This window comes from Nannobrachium achirus (assembly GCF_963921795.1).
Source record: "Nannobrachium achirus genome assembly, chromosome: 20".
Taxonomy (NCBI): Eukaryota; Metazoa; Chordata; class Actinopteri; order Myctophiformes; family Myctophidae; genus Nannobrachium; species Nannobrachium achirus.
Window position 1 is genome coordinate 11807532 of NC_137827.1, and position 16300 is coordinate 11823831.

The following is a 16300-nucleotide window of genomic DNA, read 5'->3' on the forward strand; positions in this document are numbered from 1 at the left end:
GTGTGCGCTTGCGTAGTTGATTGAGCTGTGTTCAGACGATCATCTGCTCAGCAGTCTGAGGTTCTGCAACCAGCAGTTGGAGTTGGTCCAGAAGGGACTGAGTGACTACCTGGAGACCAAGAGAGGAGCCTTCCCAAGGTACACTATAATATAATGTATAATGTGTTGCATTTTTATAGCGCTTTTCTAGGCAAGTTGCAAACTCAAAGCGCTTTGATCACAAACATCCACCTGTCCAGGTGATGAATAAATAGTTGTAATCTATTGATGGGATCCTCTGTTGTTGTGTAACTTCCGGGATATTTGTAGGTTCTACTTCCTCTCGGACGATGAGCTGCTGGAGATTCTCTCTCAGACCAAGGACCCCATGGCCGTTCAGCCTCACCTACGCAAGTGCTTCGAGAACATTGCCCGGGTTGGAGCTCTCTCCATTTTGTTTTGTGTGCCCCGCTGTAATATGTTGTAATCATCCTTTTGTCTGTTACAATTTAGGCATTTAATTAGCAGACACTTTTATCCAGAGCAACCTACAAGGTAGTCACAGCGAAATAGCAATCAGTACATTATAACCATCTCAAAACAAACATATCAACTGCATTCTTAACATTGTGGTCAAGAGAAAGTACTGTAACAAAAACATGAGAATGAGTGACCAAGATATGCCTGCATAGTAGCCATGCATATCTTGGTCAATTGCTAGCATCAATCAAGTATACTTTATGTTTTTAAATGTATGTACTGTTTTATATGTGGACCCCAGGAAGACTGTAGCTGTTATTTAGGGCACTGCTAGTGAGGATCCTAACAAACAAAAAAGAAAAAACAATCTAGGCAGAAGGTGGCGTGAGTTTCTCTAGATGAAATCATTCGCAGATGACAGAGGGTTGAATCTTTATAAAGGTTGGTGGGAATGATCAGCAGCCCGCCCCAAAGAGATGATTAACTTTAGCATTGTAACTCATCAAAGATTAATGTCATAGTCGAGGTCATAAAGCTACACAATCGGTCATATTGCGGGAATGTAGAGACATTGGAAACATGAAGTGCGATCTATTTAATCTCTCAGCTCCATAGGGGTGGAACAGTATTATTTCATGTCATTATTATTGTGACCAAAGAAATTGCGTTTTACGATATTATCATGATAATCAAAATATCCCCAACATAGATAGATAGATAGATAGATACCTTTATTATCCCAAGGGGGAAATTCAGTTGTCAAGTTGTAGCACAGCAGTATACAGTTATTTACAAAGTTACAGAGAAGTAAGAAAAAAGATAGATAAGCTCACAAGGCGTCACGCTGCGAGCTTGTAGATCTGCTATTTTTTGGCAAAGAGATTTGGTAGAGAGTGAAAAAAAAGTCTGTTTTACTATAGAGGGTTTAAGTGGTACCAGATATGCAGCTCTGCAAATAAAAGGTGAATTGATCCCAGTGCGTGACGGGAGTATAATTTCACGATACATTTAAATCTCCACGATGCGATTATTGTGAGTGTTCTTTATCACGATAAACGAATAATAGCGATTATGGTCCCATCCCTACAGCTCCAGTTCCAGCCAGATCTCCAGATAACACACATGTACTCTGGGGAAGGGGAGGAGGTGGTGCTGACGCTGCGGGTGCGTCCCAGTGGAGACGTGGAGGACTGGCTGAGGGAGGTGGAGGCCTCCATGAAGGCCAGCGTGAGGGACAACATCCAGTGCTCGCTCAGAGCCTACCCGGAGGTCTGAGAGCCTGTGTGTCAGATGTATGCGATAAGGTCTTGCTGCGCGGTCATTATGGCTTATATGGACACGACGGGGTAATAATTCCCCGAGGCGGAGCAGAGGGGAATTATCAGCCCGAAGTGTCCATATAAGCCATAATGACCAAGCAGCAAGACCTTATAGCACTTATTACCCGGCTAATACATAAAATTAATAATTTGACTCGAAACTAAAATCAAAACAAAGTGTTTCCTTGTTTACAGACGGCTGAAAGTGCGTCCCCCCGAGCACAACACGGTCGCCTTGGAAAACAAGGAAGTGCTGATCAAATAGAATCCATTTCTGTTACTGCGTCGTCTATTTCTCGCCTCAAATGTTTTTAAAGACATTCTTCAGAGCAACGCTTGGTTGTCAATGTCGCTGTGTGTTTGTTTACATGGCTGACATGTTGGATACGGCATGAAATCCACGCAGTGCAGCCTGAATACAGCAGCTGCTCTGAGCCTTTGATTAGGCAGCGGTGAATTATAGAGCGGAGCGGTCATTATACGCTCCTAATTCACCGCTGATTTCAGCGCTCGACCAATCAGAATCAAGCATTCAACCAAGCCGGGTAATAAAGTACCATATGCACTAGCCCAGTGGTTCTCAACCTTTTTTGTCTCAGGGCACCCCATAAATATCTTTTTAATCCGAGGCACCCCTACATTATAATTTTCACTCCCCGCACCTTATACTTATAGCATATCGTCGTTGTCGGGTGGAAACAGCAGATCTACAAGCACACAACGCCTCGCATTGCGAGGCGTTGTGTGCTTGTAGATCGGCTGTTTTCACTAGTTTTGTGCGACAGAGGTTTCTGCCCGACAGTGACGATATTTTAGTGATTATGTTGCGAGGAAAACGTTGAGATAATAGCCATTCTGGTTAGAACTGACTGAAAATAACTTTGTACTTCAAGTTTAAAATGATACTAAATATTTTTTTTAGGTGTCCAAATAAATTCCAAATATTATCAAGTTATCTCGCGGCACCCCTGGACTGCTGTCGCGGCACCCCAGGGTGCCCCGTCACCCACTTTGAAAACCCCTGCACTAGCCCAGTGGTTCTCAACCTTTTCAGGCCACGACCCCCAAAATAATCATATTTTAACCCCATCCTGACGAGCACTAAGATTATATTTTGTATAACATGGTTCTATAGAACAGTGAAGTCATGACGTGACTCGCTCATCCCCCGGTTCCACGGAAGTAATTCTCTATGGAGAATAACATTTGGTCATCTTAAATTGTGTCATATAAGCATTGTGGTCCAAAAATAAACAAACGGTCTTTGCGATATTGTCGGCGAGGTGGCTCCGTATGGTTTATGATAGTCAGTCACTCATAAGTGATAGAGCCTATTTCTAGCGAAAATGTAACTAATTCAGCAACAGTAACATTAGCGTTTTTTCACCATCAGTTGATTCTTCATATCCATATGAGTCAAACCGCTGAGATCATTTGTTTATAATTGGAACACAGTTCTTATATGACGCGATATGAAAAAGGTCTATGGGAATTCAGAATGGGGGAAGAAAACAGCGAACCAGGTAGGATGTGTAAATTACATCACACTTCACTACTCTATTGTGAAAATACGCGCTGCGAGGCAATGTGAGCATGTAGATCGGCTAATTTCACAATATCCGCCTCTAATATTTGACAATTTAGCCAATGTTTAATTTGTCATTTTAGAGGTATTAAATTGTTAATTTAGAAATGTGCAGATACACTCTTTGCACTTAAACTTTATGTTGGTTTGTTTACTGTTTGAGTGAGAAAACAATGTTGCACATAAGTTAATCATCTGGGGACCCCCCCAAAACAGGTTGAGAACCACTGCACTAGCCTACTGTTTGTTTTATTCTGTATTCTTCAGTGGGAGGTATCGGTTTGTATACAGTCCAGAACAGGGGTCGGCAAACTTTTTGGCAAGAAGGGCCATGTGAATTTTCTTGATAGTGTGTGCCATATCAACTTTAAGTTTGATCACCATATTAAAATTGTTTATTTCCAACTGATTTTGATTGTCGATAGGCTGTACATAATAACCTTTTGTAATATTTTCTTTCAGGATGTAATGATCATTACACCTATCTCCCAGTCAGTAAAGTCAGGGGACTTTACTGACTAAAACTTTTGTAATATTTAATTTTAAAAGAAAAATAAGCTCTCTCTCACACTTACTGTATGCCAGTGTGCCAGTGATCACCCTCCCCTGTGCCAATGTTGGCACCCGTACCTAAGGTTGCCCACCCCTGGTCCAGATTGTTTTAGTAACCTTAAATGTACACAAATGTATAGTACATTTTCAGTTAAATATTTTCTGGTGCTCATTATATTGCATTTGCGTACCCCCAAAAATGGTTTGTTTGTTTATTATCACTTACAAGAGTACACTCCAGGGGCTTGAGAAGTGGCATTATCTGGGAATATGTGTACATTCATAGGATAATATCACATCAATGTGGGATATACACATCTATTACAAATGAAACATTAAAATACATTAAAAGACAAAAAAAGAAAAAGAAAAAAAAAACAATATGGACAATTGAACCAACAAAATAAACAGCAAAAGCATATCACAACAATAAAAGTCAAAGGCACAATAAGTAAACCAGTTGGGAAAATAGTTGAATATCTTGGGTGAATAGTGCTGTACACTGTAAAGTCCTGAGTGTTCATTTAAATCTGACAGTGTAAAATGGGGGGGGGGGTGAAAGGTAAAGATTATAGCCACCACTCATAACAGTTAGGTTTCAAGGTTTTGCTTTGAGAAACATGGCGGTTCAATATGTAAATTGGATGTGTTGTTCTGTGTGTCCCTCCGACAGAAGGCCCGTACAGAGTGGGTGTTGTCCTGGCCTGGACAGGTGGTCATCGCTGGCTGTCAGGTGTTCTGGACCATGGAGGTCTCACAGGCCCTGGAGCAGGGAGACCTGGCCAGTCGCCTCTACCCACAGCTCCAGACACAGGTCTGTTACATACGCTCTACCCACAGCTTCAGACACAGGTCTGTTACATACGTCTCTACCCACAGCTTCAGACACAGGTCTGTTACATACGTCTCTACCCCCAGCTTCAGACACAGGTCTGTTACAACGCCTCTACCCACAGCTTCAGACACAGGTCTGTTACATACGTCTCTACCCACAGCTCCAGACACAGGTCTGTTACATACGCTCTACCCACAGCTTCAGATACAGGTCTGTTACATACGTCTCTACCCACAGCTTCAGACACAGGTCTGTTACATACGTCTCTACCCACAGCTTCAGACACAGGTCTGTTACATACGTCTCTACCCCCAGCTTCAGACACAGGTCTGTTACATACGCTCTACCCACAGCTTCAGATACAGGTCTGTTACATACGTCTCTACCCACAGCTTCAGACACAGGTCTGTTACAACGCTCTACCCACAGCTTCAGACACAGGTCTGTTACAACGTCTCTACCCACAGCTTCAGACACAGGTCTGTTACATACGTCTCTACCCACAGCTTCAGACACAGGTCTGTTACAACGCTCTACCCACAGCTTCAGACACAGGTCTGTTACATACGCTCTACCCACAGCTCCAGACACAGGTCTGTTACATACGCTCTACCCACAGCTTCAGACACAGGTCTGTTACATACGTCTCTACCCACAGCTCCAGACACAGGTCTGTTACATACGTCTCTACCCACAGCTTCAGACACAGGTCTGTTACAACGCTCTACCCACAGCTTCAGACACAGGTCTGTTACATACGCTCTACCCACAGCTTCAGACACAGGTCTGTTACAACGCTCTACCCACAGCTTCAGACACAGGTCTGTTACAACGCTCTACCCACAGCTTCAGACACAGGTCTGTTACATACGCTCTACCCACAGCTTCAGACACAGGTCTGTTACATACGTCTCTACTCACAGCTTCAGACACAGGTCTGTTACATACGTCTCTACCCACAGCTTCAGACACAGGTCTGTTACATACGTCTCTACCCACAGCTTCAGACACAGGTCTGTTACATACGCTCTACCCACAGCTTCAGATACAGGTCTGTTACATACGTCTCTACCCACAGCTTCAGACACAGGTCTGTTACATACGTCTCTACCCACAGCTTCAGACACAGGTCTGTTACATACGTCTCTACCCACAGCTCCAGACACAGGTCTGTTACAACGTCTCTACCCACAGCTTCAGACACAGGTCTGTTACATACGTCTCTACCCACAGCTTCAGACACAGGTCTGTTACATACGTCTCTACCCACAGCTCCAGACACAGGTCTGTTACATACGTCTCTACCCACAGCTTCAGACACAGGTCTGTTACATACGTCTCTACTCACAGCTTCAGACACAGGTCTGTTACATATGTCTCTACCCACAGCTTCAGACACAGGTCTGTTACATACGTCTCTACCCACAGCTTCAGACACAGGTCTGTTACATACGCTCTACCCACAGCTTCAGATACAGGTTAGGGGCAGCCATAGCTGAATGGTTAGGGAGCCTGCCCGGGGAACCAGTTCCCCTGGTTGTCCCTGGTAGGATAGCAATGTCGATGTGTGTCCCTGAGCAAGACTCTTAACCCCTAATTGCTCACTGTAGCTGGGTTAGGCTGTAAAATACTCAATTTCCCCCGCGGGAGGAGTAGGTAACTATTATTATTATTAGGTCTGTTACATACGTCTCTACCCACAGCTTCAGACACAGGTCTGGGGCCTGGGATTTCACTCTTTTGCACGACACCACTGATGGAAGAAGTATCTTTTACATATCCTCACTGTCGGGAAGAAACCTTGTATCTCCAAGTGTCAGATTTGTACGTTCTTTCGTAAATTAAAGCCTTGTTTCATCATACAAGGCCGTCGCACGAAAGTGGTGAAAACAGCAGATCTACAAGCACACAACGCCTCGCGGTGCAAGGCGTTGTGTGCTTGTAGATTGGCTGTTTTCACCAGTTGATTTTTAAAATGACGAATACAAAACGAACGGTTTTGGACATACAAGGTTTCCACCCGACAACAACGATATTTTGGACATGTTATCATCACAGGCAAAAGATTTACAGAAGTCTTCGAAAATGGCAAGCTCACAATGTGTTGCAGTGCGAACCATTGTTGAGCTTGAAGAGTTTATTGTAGCTGATTTAGCAAACAATTAAATATAAAATAAGTAAAGTAATATGACACTGTTTCGTCACTGTTGTGCAGAAACCTTTTATCTCCAAGTTTCAAATTAGTTTTTTAGTGTAAAGCCCTGCTTCATCACACAAGACTGTTGCACAAAACTAGTGAAAATAGCAGATCTGCAAGCACAACGTTGTGTGCTTGCAGATCGGCTATTTTCACTATTCTAAATCTTTTTAAAAATGATGAATACAAAACAAACGGGTTTTGGACATACAAGGTTTTCACCCGACAACGATCAAATATAAAATAAGTAGGGATGTCCCGATCACGTTTTTTTGCTTCCGATCCCGATCACATATTTTTGCACCCGATCCGATCTTTTTTCACCCCGATTCGATCCGGTACCCGATCACCGATCCCGATCGGGACATCCCTAAAAATAAGTATAGTAACGTGACACTCTTATCATTTCCTGCTGGTGTGTGGTGAACTGTAGCTGGAGGACTTGGTGCGGCTGGTGAGAGGACGTCTGACTGGCATGCAGAGGGCCGTGCTCTCTGCTCTCATCGTCATTGAGGTCCATGCCAAGGACGTGGCAGCCAAGCTGGTGCAGGAGCACGTCTCCAGTGTCAATGACTTCCAGTGGATCAGTCAGCTCAGGTGTGTTTGTTTATTGAAAAGCAGAGAACAACCGGGTGCTCAAGGGAGATAAAATCGTATAGTAAAAATGTATAAGTGGTGCTTCTAGGATCAGTGGGATTAAAATATTGTAGAAAAAAGAAGTTGAGATCCGAGCACTCGAGGGGATTAAAATAAAACAATGTTTATTTAATCTCCTCGAGTGCTCGGATCTCAACTTCTTTTTTCTACAATTTGTTTGTTTATTGTTTGTTTATTTAGACCGGGAACTCGTTATTACTTTAACCATTATTTTATGCTTTAACTATTCAAAAAATAGCAGATATATAAGCTCACGGTGATCTTGTAGATCTGCTATTTTTTTTAAATCGTGAACATTTTGTTTTCAACATTCAAGTATTTGAATATCTTTGACCTGATTCTTCTAAATCCTTTTTTCTTTGTAAAATGCATGTTTCTACGTCAGTGGTTCTCAAACATTTTCATGTCAAGGACCCCCTAGAACTATATGTATCTGGCCGCCAACCCCCGTCTCGAAATATTATGTATCAGGGACCCACCAGAAGCAAATATTTGAGTTACAAATGTTCGCTTTAAAAATATGCACAAAGTTGCACACATTTTCATGATTTTTACAAATATAGTAGATCTATAACAGGGGTGGGCAACTTTGATGATGGAGATGGCCACTTTATTTTCACACTCACTCAGTCACTCCAGAGGGCCACACTACATACAGCTAAAAATAAGCAAAATAGCCGATCTACAAGCTAAAAACGTTTTGAGCTTGTAGATCGGCTATTTTTGCTATTTTTTAAATGAAATCCTGAATTATTTGTATCTATTTTTGAATTGGAATCCTGAAAAGTATTATCATTTATGTATTTCAAATGCATTTATATGTTCTTATGTTGACTTTAAGTTCATAAATGTATTTACATTGGACATAAAAAATACTAGTACTAGTCATTAAGCTAATAATATAGACTGAAGTAATTAAAGCGGGTCATGTTTGCATGTTTGGAATTGTAACAGCCGAAATCAGTAATATATCAGTATTTCAAAAATTAAACTGCGGGCCGCATTAAGTGAAGGTGGGGGCCGCATGTGTCCCCCGGGCCGCCAGTTGCCCATGTATGATCTATAAGCTTGCAGCGCAGCACTCGGTGCCGCGCTGTGAGCTTGTATATCTGCTATTTTTCAATAGCTAAAGTATAAAATAATTCCAGGCTGATCAAGGATTCCCCTTCACCATGTCACTTTGAAATAATTTGACAGTGTGAAATAAAACCTTACTGTAACCAATCTGTATGGTAATATTAATAAGCTATAACTAGCTTATCTGCAGTGGCTGGAGGTGGTCTCCCTACTCTCCCATTGAGCAACCTAGGGCACCTACTGATAACCAGTAGTACTGCCTGAAGTTCATAAGTGCAATACCTCCCCTGGCAGGGACGTGCTGGCCATTGGGAAAAGCGGGACAACTCCCGAACGGCCGGTTCATTCCCAGCCGGTCCAGGCCGGCCATTAGGAAAATAAAATGTTGGCCTTCATTCCATTTTGGGGGCTGGGCGGCCAACAAAGTAAATTGACCTGTCGGACAGAAACCTTGTATCTTGTATATACCTTCAAATTTATATTTTTCTTTCGCAAAGCGAAGCCCTGCTTCATCATACAAGGGCGTTGCACAAAAGTAGTGAAAACAGCAGATGTGTGTGCTTGTAGAACGGCTGTTTTCACTAATTTAAATCATTTTTAAAATGATAAATACAAAACAAACGGTTTTGGACAAACAAGGTTTCCACCCGACAACGACGAAATATAACTCATGTAATTGGCCCACTGGCTTGTCACTTTGTCACAAATCTTTGATTAGCAGCAGCGCTATAGAGAGAGATCTCTCTCTATAGCGCGCAATGAGGGCCTCTCCAACTCTTTTTCCCGGGCTGAATCAGGGGCCCAGCATGTCCCTGTCCCCTGGATGAGCGGCAGTGATTTGGTGTATCATGCAAGAGAATAGAGTTTGGATCCGGGGTATACTATATACCAGGGGTGGGCAATTATTTTTTCCATGGGGCCACATGAACAACAGAAAATATTGTGGAGGGCCGGGCCAAAAGGCAGTGCTCCCCACAAGATGTGCTCCCAGCAAACTAAACACACAGACACAGCTTTACCCGACTTAAATAAATACTTAGCAGTCTAATTTTTGTTGAAAACCCGGCATTCTGCCTTAACTTTTCTTTTTTTTAGCCACTTTAGCCATTTCTGATGGGTTGCTTGTTATTGAGACAACATCCAATGATCACACACACGTGCTGATGTACGCATTGTGTCCATATGTACGTGAATAAAAAAACGTATAAATAAAAGAAAAGCAGCTTTAGTCCATGCATGAGGTAAAATTAGAAAATGTGTTTATTTTGTAATTTGCCATTAACCCTACAAGGGCCGGTCAGATTGAACCAAAGGGCCGCATACGGCCCCCGGGCCGCACAATGCCCAGGTCTGCTATATACTGTACAAGTTATGGATTTTAGCTGTAACAAGTCATGATCTTCACTTTGCAGATATTACTGGTCCAGAGAGGATCTGTACGTACGAGCAGTGAATGCAGAGTTCCTGTATGGATACGAGTATCTGGGTAACTCTGGACGTCTGGTTATCACACCACTCACTGACAGGCACGTCTCTGGTTTGTTATCTAAAGAGTAAAGCTGGTTGCACACTGCTGAAAAGTTGTGAAAATTCTTGAAAATCTTGGATATATCTTTTTTTTAAAGCGAACATTTGTAACCCAAGGGTTAGGGTCCCTGTTACATAATATTACATAATATCTTGCAGATGTTACCTGACCCTGACAGGCGCTCTGCACCTGAAGTTGGGCGGCGCCCCGGCCGGCCCGGCGGGGACGGGGAAGACGGAGACCACCAAAGACCTTGGCAAGGCCCTGGCCGTCCAGACGGTGGTCTTCAACTGCTCGGACCAACTGGATGTCATCGCCATGGGCAAGTTCCTCAAGGGCCTGGCCAGGTACGGTTAAGGATGTCACCATTATGACATTTTAAGAGGGGATTTTTTGTTACCACTGTCGCAAATTGCTTCATCCGGGTGGGGACCTCTTACCATGGGGTATCTGCTCGGGTTTCTCTCTCTCCTTTTCCCCTTCCCTCCCCCAACATGGAAATGATTATGACAAAATAATTGTGATTATGTCAAATAATTGTGATTAGACGATTATGTAATAATTGTGACAGAATTAGGTACAGTAAGAGGAACATACTGTATACCTCAAAGTGTAATGGCATACACAGCATAGATGTTATGCAAGCTACAGCTGATACAGTAGTGAGATATGTCCATAATTTCCATCACACGTCTTTAGGATTCCTTTTCGGTGTGAGCGCTTCTCTCGCAGCTCATTCAACAGTGATGGAAGAAGTACTCTTTACTTAAGTAAAAGTAGCAATACCACAATGTAGAAATACTCCTTTTACTCCTTTATGTTAAAATCCTTAATTTCTTTTTACTTGAGTAAGAGTATGCAAGTATTGGCATCGATATGCTTATATTTAGATCAAACTCAGACAACATTAAAACTGCATCTTGAACTTGTAGCCTCGTAGCCAGTCTGTGACATTGGTCACCTGTGATGTATCTATGACGTATGACCCCATATTTTAAATATAAAAAAAGATGTCTATAAATTACACATATATCTCTGTGTGTGGCAGTGTGACCCTAACCCTAACCCTAGATCACTTTACCATATATGGAAGAATAAAGAGCATTGGCTTCATATATTGGACAAACGTTCCATGATGTTTGTACTGCTGTACCTATATAAGTGGTCACACACAATAGAACTGCATTCTTTTACAGAGCAAAACCGAATTAATCCACAGTGCTGCTGGTGTGTGAAATGATACATTGGACCGTTCATCTCAATGGAGCACCAAATAAAGGCAGTTATCACGCTGCTGTTGTCGTGGGAAACGAGCTGTACTCCTTCGGACGGGACGGCGATCCTCAGTTTGGTGTGCATGTCTTCAACACAGTGTCTTTATGCTGGAGGAGGTTACCACCAGCGACAACTGGAAGTCTCCACGAGGTTCCCTCCGTGAGCTGCGGCCACACAGCTGCGTCGATAGAAGACACGGTCTACATCTGGGGAGGATATAAGGGATACGGAACGTACTGCAACGTGCTTTATGCATTTGATGTCGACACCCACGGATGGTTGAAGCCGAGGACATCTGGAGTTGTTCCAGCGGCGAGGGCCTGGCACTCAGCCTGTGTCTTGGGGAAGGTCATGTACATCCATGGAGGTAGGAATGGACACTGGAACGGATACACCAATGACATCTGCAAGTTGGACACCACCACAACGGTGTGGTGTTTCATTAACACCAGAGGTACTCCTGCACCTCATTCATCAAATCACTCTGCCACCATCATCGGGACAAGGATGTTTGCATTTGGGGGAGAAGGGTACCAGTGCTACCAGTACTACGACATCAGAGTGTTTGACACAGAGACCGACTGCTGGGTGACCACGCCTGCTGCACAGCTTTGTCCAGGTGGACGCTCTGGCCATTCAGCCTTTGCCTACAAAGGAGAGCTGTACATATTTGGTGGACGGAACCATTATGACCGGGATTTCAATGATCTGTGGAAATTTAATCCCCAGACCTTCATGTGGAAGAAGATTGTGCCCAAGGGGGAAGGCCCGTGCTCAGCGACGTGTAGGATGTGCTGTTGCCTGCTGGGAGATCGTATCATGCTCTTTGGAGGAAAGGGCAAATCTAAAGACCTGTACATATTAGACTTTAGGTTTAGTCCTAGTCTCAAGACGCTATGCAAGCTAGCAGTTATTCAGTACAGTTTGGTACATCGGTATGTCAGGTGGGAACTGGCAGCCATGACTACCAACCATAGGCGCCAAATTGTGTGCATGCCACCCGGTGCAGAACCCACATCGAGCGCCCACCCCATCCGCTCCCCATCCCCCTTCCCCTTCCCCTCCCCCTCCCACTCCCACTCCCACTCCCACTCCCCCTCCCACTCTCCCTCCCCCTCCCCCTCCCCATCCCCATCCCCCTCCCGCTGCTGTATGATAATGTAAATTTGGATGGTGCAGCGGCTGGGGGCTGCCCATTACGATTTATTTTTAGTTAGCCACCAGATGGAGCTGGTGGCTAAAAACTGGAAACACAGTGGAAAACGGAACATATGAAGTGACTGACACGTGACGCCATCAGGAAAATAAACGCCACTCCATCCGCTCTCTGTTTATCTCACTGAAGTGGTTCTGCTAATCAGTGGAGTGATCCGTAGAGTTTTCAATGGTGAATAACTATGGATAAATAGATATATCTATCTTTTTTTCCCCCCACTGCGGCAGAGAATGCGTGTGCATGTGTATTCTGTGACTACTTGAAAAGGAAAAAGGAGAAATAACTGGCTGTTTGGCAGTAGTTCATTGGTTAGACATTAGGGTGGTAGGGTTGGGCCTAAAATGTATGCTAATTAGTCGGGCCGGGTAGGGCCTCGGGCTCAATGAAAAAAGAAAATATATTTTTGTATTACTTTACTTTTACTAGTTCTCAAATTCTTCCCAAACCCGACCGCCCGACCTGACGTTTTTGGGTCTGGTAGGGCCTAAAATGTATGCTAGTCGGGCCGGGTAAGGCCGGGTAAGGCCTCGGGCCGGCCCAGTTAGGGCCGGCCCAGTTATTTTCAGGCCCGTTGAGAACTCTAAAAGGCACTCAATTATGATCAGTTTCTATGTTTCATTCCAGCTCCGGTGCTTGGGCGTGCTTTGATGAGTTTAATCGTATCGATGTGGAGGTGCTCTCTGTGGTGGCGCAACAGATCACCACCATCCAGAAAGCTCTGCAGCAAAGAGTGAGTCATTAACAGAAGTCCGGCTACACACATTAAGTTGACTTGTCTTCTCCTTGTCCTTGGGGGATGAGGGGGGAGAGTGGAATCCAATTAATTCCCAATGGAAGTCACATGGTTTCATGTCTCTTCCAAGCCCCTTTCACTCTCCCCCAAGGAGAGTGAAAGGGTATATCACTCAAGAGTGTGAACGCACCCTACGTTAGATGGAAAAACATGAACATTTGTGATCAACCATGTAAAACACTCAAACAACTCAAATAACAGTGAGTATTTTTGCTTTTTTCCAGGCAGAGCGCTTTGTGTTTGAAGGGGCAGAGATCCCTCTGGTTCCATCCTGTGCTGTTTTCATCACCATGAACCCTGGTTATGCCGGCCGCACTGAACTGCCAGACAATCTCAAGGTTCTCTGTTGGAATACATTTTAAAATGTAAATATTTACAGTTCGGTAGGAGATATTGGTAGTTTTACATGTGCGCTTGCGCCGTCTACAGGCCCTGTTCCGTCCTGTGGCCATGATGGTACCAGACTATGCAATGATAGCAGAGATATCCCTCTACTCATTTGGCTTCAGCGATGCCAAAGTCCTCTCCAAGAAGATCACCATCACCTTCAAGCTCTCCTCTGAACAGCTCAGCTCTCAGGTGGGAACCTAGAGTAGGTTCACCTGAGAGTTCCAATGTAACTTTGTAACAGATCGTCGTGGACCCACTCTTGTGCACAAACACAAAACTGGAGCAGGGGTGGAGTGTCATAGGCGTGCGTCTGGAGGTTTAGTGGTGTGTAAGTGCTGGACGATGGTGGCACCTGCTGGGTCTAGTCGGGAGAGTGTTTTCTGCAGGTCTTTCAGTCCGAGTGTATCAAAGGGTGCGTTCGGAAATGCGCACCGGGTGTGTGCTCACTGCTCAGTGTAGTGACTGCCTAAATCCAACCCTAACCCTAACCCTAACCTCAGTAAAACTATGCCTAAAACTAACCCTAACCCCCCTAACCAGACCCGGTGCGCATTTCCGAACGCACCCTTTGATACACTCGGACTGAAAGACCAGCAGAAAACACTCTCCCAGGTCTAGTCACACCCCCAGGAAGGCCACCGCCATGTGCCTGATGAGTAACAATTTGTATCATTTTTATGTACTTACATATGCTATAAATCTGACTTGGTGAGAGTGTTGTTCAGAACCTACATTACATTGGATTAGCAAGAGACTTGAGTATTTAACTGCACATACAGTTGTTCAAGGATATGGACAGAGCAGCTTGTAGGGGCTAGACTAGAGTAACCATGAGAGTGAAATACATATTCAGACGTAGAAGGGAATGTAGATGATTAATGGGTGAAAGATGAATGCTGGAACTACAGTAGTCTGTAATTATGATATAATAAAGGTGTAGTCACAAATACGTATTGACCTGGCTTTTTTTTAAATACAGGATCACTACGACTTTGGTATGAGAGCTGTGAAAACTGTGATCTCAGCTGCAGGAAATCTGAAGAGAGAAAACTCTGACATGAATGAGGTGAGCTCGTGTTCTTGTGTTTTGTGCTGCTCTGAAGTAGGATCAGTGAAAACCTTTTAATATTTAGTGCTTTAACCATTGAAAAATAGCAGATCAGCTATTTTTAAAAGCGAACATTTGTAACTCAAATATCTGCTTCTGGGGGGGTCCCTGGAACATCATATTTTGAGATGGGAGTCCGCGGATTTTATGACATTTATAGAATGGGGTTAAAAAATATTCAAAGACTTGCATAAATGTTTCAAAATTTGCAGATCTACAAGCTCGCAGCGCGGCACTCGGTGCCGCCGCCGTGAGCTTGTATATCTGCTATTTTTTAATAGTTAAAGCATAAAATAATGGTTAAAGTGGTTAAAATCTAAAGTGACACAGATTTGCGTTCAGGTCTAAATGGGTTAAATGCATAAGAAAACACTGGGCACCCCAGTGTCTCACCTGGTAGAGTCCTTGAGCAGCCGACCTGGCTTTGAATCCCACCCCAGGCTGCATGTCCTTCCCCATCTCTATATCCTGGTAGATTTCCTGTCTTTCTCCACTACACCATGATCAAATAAAGGGTTGAAAATGCCCCACGAAACTCAGAATCCAGAATCAGAATCAAACTTTATTGTCACATCACATTACATGTAACATGGGTGTAATTAATTTTATTGTGCACGTGCCGATCAATGCACTTACGAATTAGAGCACATAGAAGTATGCTCTAAGAATTAAGGTACTGTATTTGCACTCTGCTGTGTTTTTTGGCCGAATATTGGAGCGAATTTCGGAGCATGTGAATACAAAAATCAACCTCATGTTATGTCAATCATGTTTGCACACTGCCGCCCTTTTGGTATTCATTTTCAGACCAGGGTCCCTTGCTCTCTCTCTCTTCTCTCTCTCTCCTTGGCTTGAAAAACGCCTTCGAGGATCTCGTATTTCCAAAACGCAACAAAAAAACGCAGTGCAGTGTACAACCAGCTTTAGAACATAGAAGGAGAATAAAGTGCACAAGAAAGTGGCTAATGTGCATAATGAATGCAAACTATCAAATAAGTAAATAAAACATAACCAAAGTTATGAGTATTGAATTCCATTTGGAAAGCTGTCATCATCATGGGCTACTGTCCTTCCCTGACCCCACAGGAGTTGATCTGCCTGCGGGCCATCAGAGACGTCAACGTACCCAAGTTCCTCCAGGACGACCTGAAGCTCTTCAACAGCATCGTGTCCGATCTCTTCCCCCGAATCAAAGAGGAGCCCATCAACTACGGCACCCTGGAGGAGTCCATACGCAATGTCTGTGCCAAGAAAAACCTCAAAGATGTGGACGGTCAGTGTTTTAATCTTCTTTTTTTTCCTTCAGGCA

At 43.8% G+C, this 16300-nt stretch overlaps 1 protein-coding gene across 1 annotated transcript in view; it reads left to right on the forward strand.

Moving 5' to 3' along the window:
* Window positions 1-16300, forward strand: part of dnah1 (dynein, axonemal, heavy chain 1) — a gene marked incomplete at both ends in the record, with an annotated part of 101230 nt that overhangs the window by 23908 nt on the left and 61022 nt on the right. The window contains 12 exons of the mRNA XM_080750831.1: window positions 17-138; window positions 310-415; window positions 1549-1728; window positions 4589-4729; window positions 7381-7544; window positions 10094-10207; window positions 10368-10556; window positions 13325-13430; window positions 13718-13831; window positions 13923-14072; window positions 14863-14949; window positions 16078-16264. Of these exons, the coding sequence (XP_080606957.1) occupies window positions 17-138; window positions 310-415; window positions 1549-1728; window positions 4589-4729; window positions 7381-7544; window positions 10094-10207; window positions 10368-10556; window positions 13325-13430; window positions 13718-13831; window positions 13923-14072; window positions 14863-14949; window positions 16078-16264 (1660 nt within the window). The remainder of the gene's footprint in view (window positions 1-16; window positions 139-309; window positions 416-1548; window positions 1729-4588; window positions 4730-7380; window positions 7545-10093; window positions 10208-10367; window positions 10557-13324; window positions 13431-13717; window positions 13832-13922; window positions 14073-14862; window positions 14950-16077; window positions 16265-16300) is intronic.